Source organism: Adiantum capillus-veneris, chromosome 15 (assembly GCF_014529385.1).
Source record: "Adiantum capillus-veneris isolate H3 chromosome 15, ASM1452938v2, whole genome shotgun sequence".
In the NCBI taxonomy this organism is placed as follows: Eukaryota; Viridiplantae; Streptophyta; class Polypodiopsida; order Polypodiales; family Pteridaceae; genus Adiantum; species Adiantum capillus-veneris.
In genome coordinates, this window is record NC_140945.1 from 132268061 (window position 1) to 132277357 (window position 9297).

Consider the following 9297-nt stretch of genomic DNA (forward strand, 5'->3'; position numbering starts at 1 on the left):
TTGTCTTAGAGCAAACAATTGGCTAGCTATGCTCACCTTCCCCACAAATAAAGAATTAGTTGGAAGCAACATTTCCTTTTTCTCCTAGGAGCTCTTGGTTTGAGAGTCCTCCAGGGTTGCTTTAAAGCAGTGCACCTTCACTCACCGCCCTCTTGATCCACAGAGGATGGAGTGACTATTTTCTTGCTTCTCTCGAGAGAATACGGTCCTGAAGGCGTACAGAAGACGTCGACTTCCAAGGAGCTGTCTACCTAAGTCCCCATTTCTGAAGCTCCTGCTTCCCCTCCTGCAACAACTATGGATCTTGAAGATCCTGATTGTTACCAGACATTGTATGTTGTGTATCTCTGACATGGCATGCTTGTGAGGAGGACATGGTCTAGGAGGGTGCTAAGGCCATGTCATGTCAGCCCATGTGTCAGGCCATGAGGTCAGACCCTTTGAGCCATGGCTCTTTCCACATGCGCTGTGTGTAGAGAGTCGATGGCGGGTTGGTTTCAGGGGAGAGAGAGATGATTGCGAACCTGCAGAAAACGACGGGCTCAAGCAGCTTGATGATGTGGCAGCGGTACAAGCTGTTGTGGCAGATGTGTGGGCTGATGATGTTACTTTTTAGTGATTATCTTTCGCCATTGGTATCTCCATTGCATCTCAGAGTTGGAACCTATCACCTGCTAGTGGCCCTGCCTTTAGTTGAACAAAAGGTTTAGCAACATAACATTTATCATCATATTGCAATACCATACCCAGGAGTCCCTATGGGGCGGAAATCAAGACTCAAGCGATGCAGTGCAAGATTGAGACAAGGAAACTACAAAACAGCTTTGCAGACGAGGGAACATTGCAAAAGTGGAACCCAACTCGATCATGGCCATCTTTGGGCTCGGTACATAGTAAAAGTCTGCTCTGTTAACAAGCGTCACACGGGCATGTGGCTAGCTCACGCGTGCCACAACGTAGCGGTGATGGGTTCGACGCTGGCCTGGAACGCGAGTGGTGCAGACAATTGTTCACACACTGGTTCAAGCTTTTGTTCAAACAAATGTTTAAATATTTGTTTAAAACGGCTACCGGTACCTTGAGGTGCGGAGCCCGTGGCACATGCACGAGCACCCCGATATTTAACATTCACCCTAGTGATGGGTCGCTGGGTGCTCTCTGTGACGCAAAAATGATGCATGACATGAATGTTGACTTGAATGAGAGAAACTGGACCACAAAAATTAGTTCAGCATTTGAAGTGCGATGGATTTGTGTGAAAGATTGGTCGCTGCAGCCACCATGCTTCATAATTTTCAGTAAGCGCACTCATTCTTAATGCATTGCATAGGGGCACATGCACCATAAGTGTGAGCAGAATTCAAACATTTGAGATGCTAACCTAGTGGTTGACAGATAAGAAACTCAATCAAGATCTCATTCTCTCGGCTTGTTTGGTTGGTGAACACAGGTGTGAATTCAAGCAAGATGGATCATGAGCAAAATTTGGCATATCCTAGATTAATCTTCACATTAATGCCCTCGTGATGCTGCAAAAACTGCCCTTTTATGCACTTACGTCAAAGAATTTGCTTCAGTCAGAATGTAAGAACTAAAAAGGTTGGTTGTAGTAGCCCTATCTATGTGTGCATGATAGGAAATACAACAAATATGCGATACATACAAGCAAAAAATATCGCATCAAGAAATTAACTTAATCAAAGGTTACGTCTTCGGGCTTCATCTTGAACAAAAACTCAAAAATGTTAGCTACTTGATCCCTCCTAGCACCCGCTTTTATCCTGCATACAGTGGCAGCATAAACTTCGAGATCCTCGCTGATGTCATGTGCTGCTCTATTACCTTGCTCTTGATCTGAGTTGCTGCCTCCATAGCGTGTGGCGACCAAACCTACATTTAAGCCATGCTCATTGAGCAAAGAGACAAAGGCGGGATCGACACATGCTTGATTCCAATCAGCCTTGACTTCCACATTAGCGCCTGTGGCTACATCTCTCGCCCTCTTGCGACACTGCTCGACCATCTTTCGTACCCAAACCTTGTCGAATGTAGCCAGTGTGGCCTGAAGTGTAGTCAATGTGTCCTGAATTGTAGTCACTGTAGTCCTCAAATCTGCCAACTTGGCTTCTAGTGTAGCAACCCTGCGATCTAAGCCTGCCACTTTCTCTTGAAGGGTTAGGTTCTGTATCGTGCTTATTCTCGAAAGAGAGAGAGCTATTTTCAGCTGTGAGAGTAGCAACCTGAGATGACAGTTCAGTATTTTGAGTACCTTGCGCTGAGGCCAATTTCTCCTCGAGAAGGAAGATTTGTGCCTTCAATTGAGGAGAATTTTGAGTACCTTGCGCTGAGGCCAATTTCTCCTCGAGAAGGAAGATTTGTGCCTTCAATTGAGCATTCTCCTGCTTGAGAAGGGCATTTTCCTACATAAGCTCTATGTCAATGCTTGGAGATGGCGCTGAAATCTGTACATCTTCAACACCCGATGTCAACAGTTGATCGGTAATCTCCTTCTGCTTCACATTTCTTGCCATAAGGCCTGTGTGTGGCTTTGCCTCCACTGCCACGACAAAGAGCCTCGCCCATTCAGCCACGGTGTAGGGTGAGCCATCACTTTGGGCGAGGGGCCCTAACGGTCTAGCACTGAGAGACCTGAGGGGCAACTTCAACACTCTTGCGGCCTCCGCCATGCCACCGACTCGGGTAGCATCTATCGATGCGTTCAAGTCATCACCAACACTAGAGCATAAGTACTCGAAGTCGGCTTCAAGGTACACCACCTTGATGGCTGCCCCTCCCTGCTTCATCGTAGTGCTCCCTTTGCCCTTGTTTCTGCTTCTGCTGCTTCTGCTCGTCATTGAGAGAGAGCGCGCCCTTAAGCCCTAAATGAAACGCCCTAATAGAAACGCAAACCCTAATTATTATTTTTTTTTCCAACAAAGCAGAGAAGATGAGCAAAAGTTACAATTGACCCAGAACTCAGTACGGTGACTGAGACGGGAGACTCTCCCACATTACATACCATCCTACGAGATCCATAAGCGTTCTTGACATAAGTACATCAAAAATTCCCCTATGCCACCCCATATGCCCGAAGTGAATCATTCTGATTAGATAACTTTTCCATGAAGTCTTTGGCTTTAGAGATTGCTTCATAGGTTTCTGCAATAGCTTGCATGTTAAACGCCGTCATGTTTTGAATTTCTTTTCTCTTCCAATCAGTCAGCCGCAGATCTTGCTCATCATTCGATAATCTCAGCAGGGTCTTTGCTGCATCTTCATTGATCCTATTCCGAATGTAGTAGGTGTTGGACAGGGTAATTTTCAGCTTGTAGACCTGCAAATTAAAATCCATAAAAAGTACTCTTAGGCTTGGAGCCTGGTAAGCCTCTTCAAACACAAAGCAGTTTCTCAGTTTCCAGATGATCCAAAGAAATTCAGCCCTAGTCCTATTCCAGTAGGTGGTTAATATGCCTATGGAGTCACCTAGCAATAGCTGTTTCCAAGAGACTTGATTGGTCAAAACAGAGTTAAGAGGTACTAGAATCGTGGTTGATTGGGGACGGGTCATAAACAGATGGACCACCGACTCCACACTTCTTTTACATCTTGAGCAAATCCCTGCCGAGATGCCTGCTTTCTGCATTTTCTCCCCTGTCCAAATTGCTTTGTGTAGAATGAGCCACATCAGTACTGACTTTTTTGGTTGTATGTTCTTGTCCCAAAGTTTTCTGAACTTGAACCCCCATTGTCTACGGTCCAGGCTTACATTCCATCATCTGTTGAGGGTGATGTGTAAAGGTGGGTTAATGTCTTTCCCAGCTATCTTGGGATGTTGGATCTTGAAGCCCCCTTTCCAACTAAATGCATTTAGATGGACTGAGTCTTTGAGTGCCACTTTCCAGCAGTTTTCCACCAGAAACAGAGCAATTCTAATCATGATAAGGTTGAGTTCCCAGGGTTGGAGAGGGAAGAGGACAAGTAGTTCTTCTCTTGTTTTCCATTTCTGAAGGTTAGAGTTCCATAGATCTCCCCAAGAAGAGATTCCTTTTCTGTGACAACGAAGGGCAGTTTTTTGTTTTCTTTCATTGATGGCAGCTAGGGGGGCAAGGGGCCACCATACTGAGTCCAGTCTCTAGACCGCAAGGGAGTTGTTGGAGTTGCCATTTACCTTCAAATTGATTCTAGAGTGGTTCCATGCACCTCATAGTGAGATCAACAGGTCGGAGCCCCTAGGTTTAATCATTTGTGGCCCGAAGAAGATAGTGACCCAACTCAAATTTGTCCAGTTTTTACATTTAACCAATGAGAAAAGGTGGAGTTTCTTGAACAGGAGGCTGGCCCATTCCTACTGCGGGTCTTCCAACGCTCGGACAATCACCTTAACCGCTATTTTGTCTGCCCAATTGGTCAAGTTTTTGACCCCCAGCCCTCCTTTCTCTACTGGTAAGCAGCATACCTCCCATCGGACCTTGGCAGCACCCTTTTTGAAGGGATTGCCCACTCAAAGAAAATTCCTGCAATATTTGATTACCTGTTCTAGGTGTCCCTCATGAGGTCTCCAGCAACTGAGAAAGAATAGAATATAGGATGCAAGAAAGTGATTGATCACCAATACTCGGCCTGCAATTGAAGACTGAAATCCTTTCCACCTTTCGAGTTTGGATCTAAACCTATCCATGACCCATTCCCATCTCTGTTTGAGACTGGCCTTAAAACCAAACAGAATACCTAGCAACCTAAACACTTCCCCATCCTGAATGATTTTGCATCCCTGGCTGGTAAGCCAGTCCGGAAGGGGAGATAGAGAAGCTCTAATGGTTGTCTTGCTGTGGTTGGCTTTAGACCCCGATGAAAGACAAAATGTCTCCATAGGCTGCCAGAAATTCAGCAGAGTTCTTTTATCATTGCACAGCACTGCATTCGTGTCATCAGCAAATTGTGAGAGGCATTGTTGTTTTTCACTGTTAGGAAGAGGGACGCCCTTTATATTGCCTTCTGAAATGTTGCCTTTGATTAAGCAGTTAAGACCATCAGCACTTATTGCAAACAAAAGAGGGGCCAGGGGGCAACCTTGCCTAATAGACCTATTCAGTTCAAATACTTCTGATTAGACCCCATTGAGGGAAACTCTTGCTCTTGCATGACCAAATAGGGTGGCAACAAACCGGATCAGACTAGGCCCAAATCCCATTTTATCCAGACTTTTCATGATAAAGGACCATTCAAGGCGGTCATAGGCTTTGTCAAAGTCAATCTTGACAAATACATAGTTGATTCCCATATTCTCAGCATGTTCAATGCTCTCCCAGAGGGATATGACCGCCTCAATGATCCTTCTCCCTTTGATAAAACCTTTTTGTTCCGAGCATATCCACTTCATCAGGGCAGGTGTGATCCGGATTGCCACTACTTTAGCAAATATTTTGTAGCAAGTATTAAGCATAGTAAGAGGTCTCCAATTGGCAAGGTTTTCCCTGGCACCTTTTTTGTGCAGAAGTTTAATGATCCCCGTGTTGATGGAGTAGGGTAGTGCTTTGAATTTGACTGCTTCCTCCCAGATCTAAAGAAGAAATGGGGAAAGAATTTCTTTGAACATCTGAGAAAACTCTGCTGGGAGCCCATTAATCCCCGGAGATTTATGAGGGGCTAGGGCGTCTATCGCATTCTGGATTTCTGTGATAGAAAAGGGCGAGTCAGCTTGTAGTTTGGTAGTCTCAGGGATAACTCTACACCTATGTTTCCACACCATTTCCCTTGCTCGGCTGACTGGTTCAGAGAGCATCTCCTTGGGGATGAAGAGCTGCTCAAAGTGGCCTCTCGTATAACTGATGTTTTCTTCTTCTGTCTGAATTGTACTATCTGAGTCAGTGAAAAGAGGGGTGGCCTCTCTAACATGTTTTTTTCCTCAGCATTTTGAACATTTCTTTGGTTGGACGGTCTACCTTTCTAGCCCACCACTCCCTGAAAAAAAAACGAGGCATGTTTAAGGGCAAGATCCTCTTCTTGCTTAAGTTTGGCCCTTAATTCGGAAATTGAGTTCTGAATGGTTTCATTCTGAGGCCCTGATTCAAGCTCGTTTAGGGAGCTGTAAAGCTGGTCCCTTCTCTTCCTCCTGATCGAAGTGACCTCCTTCCTGAATTTGGAGAGCAGTTTTTGTGTTTCTCTGACTGCTTCTGACCAGGCTGCAATCGGGCTGTTAGCTAAAGAAAATTTGGACTGCCAAACCTTGCATATGGCCTCTTGAACCATCGGGAGCTTGAAAAGGGCAGGGTCGGTGTGAAACCATTGGTTACGAATCTTTCCAACTTTCTGGTCGATTACGGACACCACTGGATAATGAACAGAGATGTAGGAGTTGTACTTGACTTTGCTTTTGACCTTAGTGAACGAGTTAGCTAGGGGAAGAGAAATGTAGCTACGGTCGAGACGGGCTTTCCTAGCATTCTCCCCTCTCGAGTAATTCTGCCTGGAGAAGCATCCCTCTTCTCCCATGTCCCACAACTCAAGACTGTCTTTTAATCTGTCCCATGCAGCCTTCTCGCTACCATTGATGACCGTGCCTTTGCCAAGGAACTTGTCTAGAGATGATTCAACCATGTTGAATTCGCCCATCATGAGGATGTCCCCTTTGACCTGAGACAACTCCTCCCATAACTTGCTTCTTTGGGCAGTAGATCCTGCAGCATATACCGAGACCAAGATGCATTTAATAGGCACCACGATACTCACAGCCACCCAGTGCTCCCCTCCTAGGACAATGGGCACCTGAGGGAGAAAGGAGTGAGGAACCCCTATCGAGGTGCCTCCAGATCCCCTTTGATGCGATGAAGAGAACTACTGTAAAGATTGCGATATTTCGTTGAGTCTTCTGGTCAAGTCCTCACCCGTGACCTTGATCTCTTAAAGAGATATAATGTCCACAGGATTGTCAGTAACCCAGGCTTTTATTCTCTTGGATTTAGTGGGGTCAGTTAGCCCCTTGACATTCCAATTAACGGATCTCATCTATGCACCCGTTTGTCTTTTTTGTCTTTGTTGGCCGGGGATTTTACATTCTTCTGACCGACAGGATCGTGAGTCCTCTTGTTGTCTTTCTGAATCTCCATAGGTGCAGGGGCTGGAGAGACGGGAATGTTTTCCTTATTCGCTGCTGCAGGTTGGGGGGCGGCTAGATTAAGATCGATAAGGGAATATCGTCCATTCTATTCACCTGGGATTCTAATTCCACTGGGAGAGATCCTCAGCATCGGATTCGGAGACCTCTAATTCAAGCAATTCTTTTTCATCGAACCCATTGAGTGGAGCCAGTACCGAAAATCTGTTAGGCTGCCAAGTTTTGGGCCTAGGTTTTTCTTTATTCTGCTTCTGAGGAGAATGTTTTCCTCTCCCGTGAGTGACCGTGGTGAACTTGCTAGTCCCTTCTTGAGGGCCTTGTTCCTTGCTTTCTACTGGTTCAGAAGAAGGAGCTGGGGGGAATTTAATCGGACAGTTTTTGACATAGTGGGCTTTGTCCCCGCAGTGAAAACACGCATTAGGCAAGTATTTATAAGCTATTTCTTGATCGAACAGTTCTCCATCATCTGTAAAGATATCAATGGTAGTGGGGAGATCCCTTGAGATGTCCATTTCAATTAGCACTTGGGGGTGCCATGAGGGGACATAGTTAGTCTTCTGTCTACCCCCTAGTACCTTACCTAAGGGGGCCCCAATCTCAGCAAGGTGTGCATGGTAATGCATCGGTAGGTTTGGGAATTCGACCCAGACAGGGTAATTGACTAGATCCGAATGTTCTGGGTTAAATTCTTTGTGCCAGCGAAACAGACTCAGAGGTGAAGACCTAATGACCCACTGCCCATGGCTTAGCATAGAAAACACCATGGCTGCAGTTTTGAAGACGAGCAGATAGTGACCTTTTGGTAACGCCTGGATCGTTTCCACTTCTGCCTCTAAGGGCCCCCATTGGTTTCTAATCTAGTTTCTAAGGGACTCTACAGGGGACGCGGTCCGGCTAGGAGACCTATTAGAGCCCTTTCTTCAAGATCTTTTTTTTTCTTTCTTATCTGAGAAGTAGGCAGAGTGACGAAGGGCTTACCTCCGAGACCTCGTTGAGAGCAACCTCCAACAACTCCTTCGCCTTCTCTGCCGAAAAGCTCCTCTGGAAGCTTGTCTTCTTGGTGATAGGAGCCTGATTGATAAGCTTCTTCACCTCCTTCTGCAGTTCTTTGGGGATGGTGTGACGAGGAGGGGAGCCCATTGTCGCCTGCTGCGAATGACGCTTTGAGCTTCTGCCCGAGGCCATGCGGAAGCGCTGTCAGTACTTCGTGAAACAGGGCTGTCTTCAGTAGTACATTATCCTGCGGGGAGTTGTCGAGCACCAGGCTGCAATGGGGAAGGGGGTTGGCAGGGTGCCACGCATTCGGGGACGAAGAAGTGAAGTTGCATGCAGCCTCGTGTGGAGAAGACATGAGGGGACTAACGTAGTGGGCGTAACCTCGAGGGTTACACCCCTGACGCGACTTGCTTAGTCTAGTCTAGGGTTAGGCCATCGCTAACACAGCTTAGGCTCTCTCTAGGGTTAGGTTTTCTAGTTCTAATTTCTACGCCCCTGACCCTAATTAGCCAATGCCTTTTCACTTCCTCGCCCAAATGTGTGTCTGATAGAAGGGAACCAATACTTTCTCCTCATTAATGCCCACTCATGGGATCAATGGTGGGGGATGCGTTCAAGTCATCACCTTCACTAGGGCATAAGCACTCGAAGTCGGCTTCAAGGTACACCACCTTGATGGCTGCCCCTCCCTCCTTCATCGTAGTGCTCCCTCGAGATCTGTGTGAGTGTGTCCATACTCACGGATCCCATGAAAGGGCTTCGCACACGGCCTGTGTGATTTAGTTGTGTGGGCCCTCCCCACTAGGCTATCACCAATTGGTGATTAGTAAACCGAGAAGTTCATTCATAGACATTGTTCGTCCACCGCATCAATAGCATAGTACCCCTCCCTCCCCACCTAGGAGAACCATTCTTAGTGCCAATGCTTTTCACAGTAAGTCAGGTGAAAAAACAGAGGAGGTAGAAGTATGCTTCATGTCAAAATAATGTACATGCAGAGTCACATTATACAGAGACATATAAATAGTGTAGATTACATAGATGTGAGTGTGCTTTGGTGCTGCCAATAGTGAAAACCAGATCAAAAGGCACTCAAATACCATTAAGGTCAGACAAGGTAAAAAGATCACCATCATCCATGCACAGAGGTAGTCATGCACTTCAATTCCAGCATACAATAGCAACAA

At 46.2% G+C, this 9297-nt stretch overlaps 1 protein-coding gene across 1 annotated transcript; it reads right to left on the reverse strand.

Annotated features, from left to right (window-relative positions):
* Window positions 1–3070: 3070 nt before the first annotated feature.
* On the reverse strand, window positions 3071–8299 carry LOC147441507 (uncharacterized). Its single transcript, XM_086483440.1, has 2 exons — window positions 8093–8299; window positions 3071–3334 (listed from the first exon to the last, which is right to left on the reverse strand). The coding sequence occupies exons 1-2, from the start codon at window positions 8297–8299 to the stop codon at window positions 3071–3073; spliced, it is 471 nt and encodes a 156-aa protein (XP_086339566.1).
* Window positions 8300–9297: the final 998 nt, after the last annotated feature.

Bases quoted from the DNA above. Each gene is read 5' to 3' on its own strand.
- LOC147441507 (XM_086483440.1), bottom strand. From the start codon at position 8,299: ATGGCCTCGGGCAGAAGCTCAAAGCGTCATTCGCAGCAGGCGACAATG. The intron at 3,335-8,092 runs GTAAGCCCTTCG...TTTAATTTGCAG, and splicing joins CTCTCAACGAGGTCTCGGAG to GTCTACAAGCTGAAAATTAC.